The sequence below is a fragment of the Onychostoma macrolepis genome, chromosome 18 (genome assembly GCF_012432095.1).
Source record: "Onychostoma macrolepis isolate SWU-2019 chromosome 18, ASM1243209v1, whole genome shotgun sequence".
Classification (NCBI taxonomy): domain Eukaryota; kingdom Metazoa; phylum Chordata; class Actinopteri; order Cypriniformes; family Cyprinidae; genus Onychostoma; species Onychostoma macrolepis.
Window position 1 is genome coordinate 5,827,489 of NC_081172.1, and position 10,012 is coordinate 5,837,500.

A 10,012-nucleotide genomic window follows, 5' to 3' on the forward strand; every position below is an offset into this window, starting at 1 on the left:
ATTTTTGTGAGATTGTTCACCCCTTACTTCAGGTGAGATCTGCAACTCTGTACCACATCAATCAATTGGCACATTTAATCTCATCGTTCCAAGTAACGCGGTGTGAAACAGCTTGCTTCCTCAATTAGCCAAAGCGAATGTGTAAGTGTATGTCTGCGGTAAGAAGAGGAAGCAGGTTTAATATGACTGCAATCTTCAATCTGGACCCATTTGTGGTGGTGTATGTGTGTGCACTTGAGAAAATGAAGAGGGCTAAAACTGAAACAGTGTCCATTTTCTTAAAGAATGGCAGTATATTTTATCTCTTCTGCCTCATTCTCTCTGTTTAGCCTCCAGACTTGATTATGACAGTTACTGATATAATAATGTGTGAAGAGTCTCTGAAATGTGTAGATAAGAAAGATCAAGCATTATTAATATCCTGTTAGTGTGCATTGAGGGCCATCAATATGAGCGCTATATGGTTTTAACAGATTTAATGTGGGATGGCTATCATCTCCTCTCTGCCATTACACTTACTGAGATGATGCAAATCACAGACATATGTTTCCACATGGAATAGCAAGCTCGTGTGGCTGTGAGGAAGAATATCCGGACTGTTGTGATTTAATATCATTAAACAGTGTGTGTCTGATCAGGACGGAAGAGCGATGACAAGAACACACGCCGTCAGGTCTCGTCAGGTCTAGATCACAGAGATGAGAGATGTGAGTCGGCTTTCATCACACGAAATGACTTCAGCACAAAGCAACGCTAGGGTTTTTGTTCAGGATTTATCACTGTTAAAACACATGTTGATCTGATCATGAATGCAGACTAGATAATGTCCATCTCTAAAGCTGCCTGTACACTGTAAAATAACAGAATTCAAATCTGAAGATGTAATTATATAACAAAGGTGCATTTACACAGATGTTTTTTACGTTTACATTTTTAATCTGACAGAGAGCCAGTGTAAATACATTTATGGAGGAAGTGCAATCGTGGGAAACAATGAGTCTGTTCCAAAACAAAGGCAGCTGCCTTGTTGCCTATTGTCTACACAGTCAGTTACCTTCAGATATGGAACTTTACAAGTGGTTGATTTGAAATGCCCTACATATGCAGCACATAACATAAAATAAACAGCACATACAAATAGTGCGTAAAATAGTAAATTTTAAAATAGCCTGAACAATTTTCATAGATTTTTTTGGTGTAATATAATTTTAGTGTAATAACAAATTTTAGCTAACATTTCTTTCATTTTGTCTGCCATCTTGGATTTCCTTTTTCGCTAAGTTTGTCGCAATACATTCTGTAATTGCTTTGATGGAAATTTGGCCAAAAAAGGTATCTAAGAGAAACTCAGACCTTATAGTAGTTTAAGTGTATCATCTAGCACCTCAAACTCAAAGGTCCGTCTTCTTCAAGAGAGACCAAATATGCTCTTGTCAAACTCTTGAAAGACAGTGTAAATTATAGCTGAGAGGAAGGACCGAGCTAGGACACGAGAGAACCACCAACTAACAGCACCTGCTTTGACTCACCATGGAAAATGACGAATACACGCTAAACGCACATCACTCACAAAATTACAGCCTGCTGTGGAGAGACAGGTGGGAGACGCTACCAAGCAGTTAGACAGCTGAAAAACAGAGCAAGATTATACAACTTGGGGAAAAATCTGAACAAGACTGTTGACAGCTCTTGTATTGTAAGACTGTCTACCTTATTATAAACCAAAGTCATGTCAAAACTGCCGACAGAAAATAAAAAAGGAAACACGAAAATGTACCTCCACTAAAGCCAACACAAATTAGATGTTTTCTACTGCAATGTATGCAAAAAAGCCCACAAATGATGAGACAGCAGCAATGTTCGGTCTCTAATGGGACTGTAAAATCATTCACAAAGATACTGCCAGTCTCACAGTGTAAGATCATCCATGATAACCTTCAAAATGGTACACTGCCTCTAATGAGGCGAGAAAGAAGTGAGGAGGAAGAGGAAGCAGATAAATGAGGCTACAGAAAGATCCAACAGAGACCCATCAGTAAAACCAAACCAGACAATGATTTCACAGCAGCATATGTAAGATGTTTCACATCTTAAAGGGTGTTCACACTGGAATTGAAGGTTGTAAATGACTTATTTATTTGTTAGTGACTTTAAATTATAAAATACTATCTCCTCCGGTTTCCCCAAAACATCTAATCTTAAAGTTTGTATTTAAGTTTCCTAAAAAATGAAATTAAGGCTCTGCAAAACTGCCACAATACGAGTTTCCACCATTTAAATTTTAATAGTTATCCCTTTTGGTCCAGTGTCTTTTGACTAAGCAAATTATGCATGTCTCCGAATGTAAAATTCAACACATAAGTTTGCGTACATGATCTTTCACATGCACATGAATTGAAGTGAGTAAAACATAAAATCTAGTGCAACAGTTACTTTAACGCACAGAAGATCCTGTAGCATTGCCCTGTTAGGTACATCAACACAATTGCTCTTACAGAAAAAGGGAAGAGCTGTTCCTCAAGGAACATGTAGAAAAAAAAAAAACTTGGAATAACAGCAGAATTCTCAATGGCACGATTAACCTACACAACCTTCTCCAGAACATCCGCCCACATGGAGGAAGAGAGAGAGGAGGAAAAAGAGAAGTCAGAAAGCAGAAAGAACAAGCTAAATCTTTTAGCCAATGCTAAAAGCCAATGCTAAAAGAACATATATCTAAGTACTCATGACTAAAGTAGAACAAATGTGTAAAGATTATCGAATAAGCGTTTCTGCAACAGCTCAATAAATCATAAACTGTAGAGAGAGTGAGGAAACACATTGACTACCCCTTTGCCTTTATGCCTTCTTCTTCTATCTCTTCCTGGAAATCCCTTCTTTTCCTCTCTCTCATCCTCTTACCTGATTGTTAAGGACTCTCTCACCTCCTCTCCTTTCTAGATTTCTGTTTATCAGATCGAAACTGCAACCACAATGAACTCAACCAGCATTTTAGAGGAGAGAAAGAGAGTGTGTGGAAAATGAGAGATGGAGGAGGCTGAGAAATTACATTTCTCCAACTATGATGGAGTTTAAACTGGATTGGAGTCTAGAGGAATCAGGTCACCTAACCGCACCTGACAGGCATGAGAGAGTGAGAGAGCATGAAAGAGAGAAAGACAAATAGAACCGAACTGAGCAGGACAGAACAGAATAATAAACAATAGAATAAAACAAGCAATAAAACAGAAAAGAAAATATAATGGAAAGTAATCAGAAGAAAACAAAGCAAAATATAATAGGACATAAAAGAACAAAATCAGTGTTATAAAAAATGAAAAGAAATGAAATAAGCTGAAATAAAATATAAATATTAGATCAAAAACTTAAAGATTAGAGATACTGTCTTTGCAACTAACTGAAATAAAATTGAAGTACTAAAATTACTAAAACTAAAACAAACAAAAATAAATTAAAGCTATATAGAAATATTTTTAGAAAATGACAAGCAGATTACAAAATTACTAAAACTTAAATAAAAAAAATGAAAATACAACAATAAATGCTAATTCAAGATATTAAGAAATACTATAATAGTAAATAAATAAGAAAAATAGAACAGAAAATAGGAATGGAAAAATATAATATAATAATAAAAATTAATTAATTAATTTAAAAAAACTATTCAGTATAACTATAATAATAAACTTTATTCTTCTTGTGTTTAGTGATTGAGATGCCACAGGCAGCATTTACCTCATGATTAGAGATTTCCTGAGAAAGTTCATGAGTGTGAGTGTTGAGGAAACAAAGCTGTGCTGAGGAGACATTTCTGTTTATATTGAGGTCTGAGGGCTGATGGGGCATGGGAGACAGACAGTGTTGTTATGGAAACTGAACTCATCCTGAGAGAAGATGTTTGTGTTCTAATAGGAGGATTTATGGAGTGTTTTGAGCAGGAGGGGGCCGCTATATGTGTGACTGGGTGGGTGACTTGAGAGGCTGCTTGCTTGGGTAGTTATGGGAACCTAAACCTGCCAGATTGACTATTAGTGGTACTGATGTTTAAAAGACACTTGAGAGACAGACATATGCACAAACACATGATAGAGTTCAGGTCAGGGCAAACTAATCTCAGGGTCTGTTTGGCTGTGAAATCAGAGAAGGGCATAAAGGAGTCATATTACATTTACACACACAGAGCAAACATTCAAACTCATACATTCACACAGACTGATAAAGAGCCCCCTATTTCCACAAGACATTAATTAAGTCTCAGGAACAATGAGGATTTCCCTTCCCAAACAAACAAGAGGAAACCTGAGGCCTTTATCACCAAAACTTCACACCTATGTATTTCAATAGTCATACAACTTTAATATTTCTGCACTAATACTGGACACTGTGCTGGTGAGTTAAACGGAATCAATTATCTATCAAAAACCTACAATATCATATTTGGGCAATGTTGTACCATTATCTTGATTGTTATATTAAAAAAAGTATATTGTCTTACCTGTACCAGGAGCTCCAATTTCCTGTCATCCAGGAGATGGACCTGACATCTCCGCCCTTCCGTCATCTGTTGTGGAGGGAGAGAGAGAAAGAGATTAGTGAAAGCACATTCACAGCAGGGTGAAATCAACTGTAAATACTAGGTCATGGTGACATGACAAAAATAGAAACTCTCCTTACACACATGCAGCGCGATTCCCAGTCAAGCAGCAGAATTCAATCTCATTCACTCTCTCACACACACACACACACACACACACACAATTTTACACTGAATTATCTCACACATCAGTGGTGATGCTGAGTAGAATTTTTTTTTGTTTTGTTTTTTTGTTTTAAGTGTATTTTGATTTAACTCCTGGTTAAAATATATAATAACTGCAGACACTTAACACGTAAAATCCTTACTCAATTTAGAAATCAAATATTAGGCTATACAACAAATAATAAACAAGTAAAAAGCATGTTGTTTCACTTATAGAGTGCTTGCAGACTTTTATGATCAGAGGTCAGAAATGAGATAATGGCTACTTTGCATCTAAAAAGTAGTGCCATTTGAACTCTTCTGCACTTTGCAGATTTTCTGAATGATATATAAAAGCAAGCAACCAGTTTATTTTGTTTTTACTTGTTGCTTAGGGCCAGGTTTATCTGAAACTGCTAATACCACAAGACCTATACAATGTTTAAAAAAGTGGCTTTACATAAAAAGACCAAATTTGTAATCAAAATTCTGTTCTATACCCCAATGACTTTCATATTATGTACAAAAAACATTTTCCAAATATCTTTTGTGTGTGTGTGTACTGCAGAAGAAAGTCATATAGATTTAGAATAACATTAACTGCACACTGACAAAATACTCATAAAATTGCAGTTAACTACATAAAATCACTAAGTATCATATACACGTCATGAGCACAAACATCATACATAAGCTTCTACTTGAAATTCATCACCGCCTAGAGATCAGGGCTTACAGCTGCTGTTAATATTAGTGTTAATATAAAACTCCCCTCAACCATCACTAATTGATGAAAGAAGGATCGTGTCATGTCAGTCCGTATAGATACCTGCACCAGCGCACAATCCGATTAGTGCTCTGATTGCCATCTGCCATGGTGAGGAATATCTCTTTTTATCAAAGCCAGATAGGACTGCTCATAATTAATATTAAATTGAGTCTGCAAGAAAAACAAACACACTAACAACACACTTTCCTCCAGGGTAAAATGAGTATGTGCATTCAAAACTCCTCCCGCAGGGCGCAGTTGGACGTTTGCAGTCCAGACGCATTCCACCTATGAAACATGTTTGGAGTTACTATCCGTGTGTCTGCACACTCCTTTCGTTTGATCTCAAATCACCGCTCACTCCCACTCGCTTTCCATTCACACACAATTTTTATGAGTGTTTACTTAAGATTGCTGCTTCTGTGACAAGCCGTATAGTAAACATCCCATTACGAGCAGGTGGACGGACACATCTGTGAGGAACAGAGTCTGACTAACAGCCATGTCATCACGTGAGTTATACTGCCTTTAGGATTGAGCTGGTTTGACAACTCGAGTACAAAGAACCAAAGTGCAACTCGATACTCCCATTGTTTTTTTCCCTTCAAGAGAGCTTTTCATTTTTTGTTTATTTTCTCTTAAAAGAAAAAATGTTTCGAGGGATTTTGAGTCTGTGAATGTGATACTAACAGTGGCGGTAGTTCACATCCATCAGCGGACTTTCCATCCGGTTCCTGTTTATACATCCTGTACGAGTCAGAATGCAGTAGTGCACTGACTCACTCTCTCTAGTGTGCTATACTGCGCTCTTATTCTCCCTCCATGCTTTCACGCTCTCATCCACCCCCTCTACCTCTATATGTAGGCCAAGTTAAAAGGAAAATGGAAAAAAACAAAAAAATACAAGACATTTCTTAAGCTTTTCAGCATGATAGTGTATGTAAGGACATCAGAATGGGAACATGTGGAGCGTTCTGGCTGCCATCAGGAAGCGCCGTCCCTGAGGAACACAAACAATGAGGCTGATAAAAGCAGCATGGCTCACATTTCCTCCACGCACACGTGGGGGGAAAAGACTGGAGGAGGGGAGTCACAGGACTAGAAACACATCCTTTCTTCCCCTTCTCCTCTGCCTTGTTCCTGAGTGGAGCTACACAACCTCAAATGCACAAGCATGTGACAGACCACATGATTAATTGTGTGAGTGTGTGTCCGAACAAACTGGTGTGAGTTTGTTATTGACCTGTGAAGATGTTTTTACAGGGGCGCTTGGCTTGATGAATTTCTCTTGGTCGTGCTAACACTGAATATAACTCCAACTCTATCTCCTAAAAGCTGATATCCTGTCTTCAGAATAACATGCCCTCAGGCAACATCCGTATTCTTATCCCTCAACCACTGAGTGAGATCACATTTCCATATAATAAAGACAAACCTAAATCAATATGAACTGGCTCACCTGAATATGGTCCAGCCTTTAATGATAAGTTTTTTTAAAAATGTCTGATTACTTCCCTGGAGCTGCACATGACCCAATTAGGTCAGCTCATCTAACTTTCATGATATTCATTTATGAGAATAAAAATGGTAGCATAATTGATCCAAACCACTGCAGCAGCACCATTAAAACCATATATACACTTCAGTTTGGGGATGGGTAATGACGGCTCACTAATCTACCAGTTGTCCAAAAACCAAATTGCTCCCCTTTAAAGCATCTTTATGTAAACGCCCCATAAGAAGAAACCAGCCGTGTAATACAGGGCTTTCTTAAATTTTTTTTTTAGCTGATTAGTCATTTGGGCAACCTAATAAATCAAACAGGAAAATATGTAGTTTTGTACATTCATGCTAGAGTTTAAGTTTAGGATTATCTTTAGACTAAAAAACTTACATTTCCCAGCCAACAATTACTCAAAATGTAACCTATTAAAAATAGGCTAATAAAATAAATTAATAAACTCTTATTTAAACATTCCTCATAGTTTAGTATCCTTGTAGATACACTTATCATAATCTTATCATTTACACATCATTTTTTAAAAATGTGATCGATAAATAAACAAAATAAATAATACTCAATCCTTCTTCAAAGTACAATATCCTTGTAGACATACTATCCTAATTAAACACTCAAAACTATAATTTTTTTTTTTTTTTTTTAAATCTTATGGAATCTTAAGGATCAATTCCATAAGTCCTATGGAATTGGTCTAAACAAAGTAAAACAGAGCATTACACTCTTTTTGGCAGCTGAAAGCATATTCAAATAAGCCAAAACATTTCATAAACAAACAGTGTGGTGGGAAGTGCAGAACTGTGAATGATGGTTGTTCCAATTCTGTGGAGATCTGTGAAGCTTTTTGAGGGCACAGATTCCATGTGGGCCCGCTCATAACAAGCAAAAGACGCAGAACTCAGAAGCCAAAGTTTGTGGTGGCTGATATTGGGCTGACTTTCCAATCTTAAAGGTTAAACTTTATTACCGACCTTGCGGTAGCCCGAAAGCACTGCAGTTTGGTTACATCACCATATTAAACCTCTTAAGGTCTGAGTCAGGCTTGATAGGAACACTTCCCACCACACAATAGGAGATTAAACCTGAGGCTTTGAATGAAGCAAACAGCATGCTGGTGATGGAAGCACATCCTTACAGCCTGAAGCTCAAGATGTCACACCTCCGCTCCACTGAATGAGAACGCTCCTCACTAGGGTGTATCTGGAGGGGGAGGTGAACAGCTCTCAACCACAATCCCAGAATCTAACAATCAGGTGCTGGGAATGGTGTGTTAGCAGAAGTGTGTTTGTATGCTGTGTCTGGTGTGGGGTTACAAAATGCCTCGCCTGTAATCACTGAACGGTGAGTCACTTCTTCCTCAGCTGAACTCCAGTGCGCCACACTACACTCACAATGCCCTACGAACCTGTGATGTCATTAAAATCACATAACAAACATATTTCAGTCAGTTTTATCTTTGTAAACCATTGCCATTGTTTTATAGACAAAAAAAGGGCTGCACAATTGTATGGCTTAGTGTGCTTTAATTAAATTATATACACTGCAAGTTTCTGAGTGAAGCGTGGCACTTTGTTCTTTTACACATCAGAAACTCATGATACTTCGTTTGCAGTGTCTCGGTTCACAGTAAATGCTGCCACACAAGCTCATCTCTGCATCTTCTCTGAGTTTGGGTCACATATGGGAACATAATGTGCCAACCATCTTCCCAAACTTGTAATTACAACTTTAGAAGCATTTATATTTGTCCACAAAATAGAAACTTTAAAGCCTCCCTACACTTTTCTGCCAAAATATAAGCTTGATGGTTTAACTTTTGAAATTAAGAAAGGCATAAATATTAGTATTGCAATTTTAGTTGTACTGTAAACTATTATTATTGTTAAGCATTATTATTTATGTTCTAATATTTTTCATAAATATTTGATTTTTTTATTTTGCAGTGAAATATTATTTTATAGTCACATTGTGCAGCCCTATAGCCAAGCACAGCAAACTTGGAGCTTTCAAAATAATTGCAAAATTGCAATTAGATTCCCCCAAAATCATGCAGCCCTAATAATAAGGTGCAGCTACTCTGATGCACATTGCAGAAGAGACGATTACAGCGTAACATAATCTGATCTGATGATAAACCCACTCTCTAGAGCAGATTTAAGGTTGACCCTGATGCACTGTTTAGGTTTTATTGCGGTTTATCCGTACTAAATCCTAAGCTACATGTTAGCTTCACATACACTGTCAATGAGCAGTATGAGATAGAGATATAAGAGCATTTGAATTAGTGAACATCCAATTCAGATCATATCAGACACAGATATTAAACAAGGTTGGAGGTGGCTGATGTCCTCGTGATGATTTAGACCGCCAGACACAACCCCATAAACACAGCAAGGGGGCATTTAGCCATTATTTCCCCTTAATGCACAATGACAACAAAACGACAGTGCACCACACAGACCACACATGCACATGGTCACCACAAAGCCAGAAAAATCAATGTTCATCACAAATTCAAGCACGAAATAAGTCTCATGGTGCAGACTGACAAATGATAAAAGTCTAGGCAACTACAGGTCTGGTTTTCATGCCTGACCGTGTGTGCTAGAGTACATCAGCCTGCTGACACTGCTGCCCTGCAGTGCAGACATCACAGGCTGAGCAGCACAAAAAAAAGACATCCGTCACCCTGAACCGGCAGGACCACAGCTGCCTAGATAGACACAGCCTGGTCTACTTTGTTTACTGTCTGTAGACAGACCCCAATTCTAGGCTGTGCCTCAAAACCTAATGGGCTGGCTTTATAGACAGCCTTTTCAGGCCATTTATGATGACAAAAATTGTTGTCTAGGTTGGAATCTCACATCTCTGCAGGATTTTGCATCCTATGAGGATGTCATAGGACACTGCTACTAAACCAAATAAAGCTAAACGCATCTATGAAACCCAAACATGTTTTTTAGGTAGGCATCTCATTAGGTTTTGA

The 10,012-nt window shown here is 37.8% G+C and overlaps 1 protein-coding gene across 11 annotated transcripts in view; it reads right to left on the reverse strand.

The window, feature by feature from the left end:
• frmd4a (FERM domain containing 4A) overlaps positions 1-10,012 on the reverse strand; it is a 145,984-nt gene that overhangs the window by 40,933 nt on the left and 95,039 nt on the right. For 9 of the 11 annotated variants that reach the window (XM_058750519.1, XM_058750518.1, XM_058750517.1 and 6 more), the window contains one exon: positions 4,496-4,561. In XM_058750519.1, coding sequence (XP_058606502.1) covers positions 4,496-4,561 — 66 coding nt within the window. Of the gene's footprint in view, positions 1-4,495; positions 4,562-4,674; positions 4,886-8,351; positions 8,432-10,012 lie in introns of those variants that run through there. The other 2 variants (XM_058750524.1, XM_058750521.1) reach the window with 2 other exon arrangements.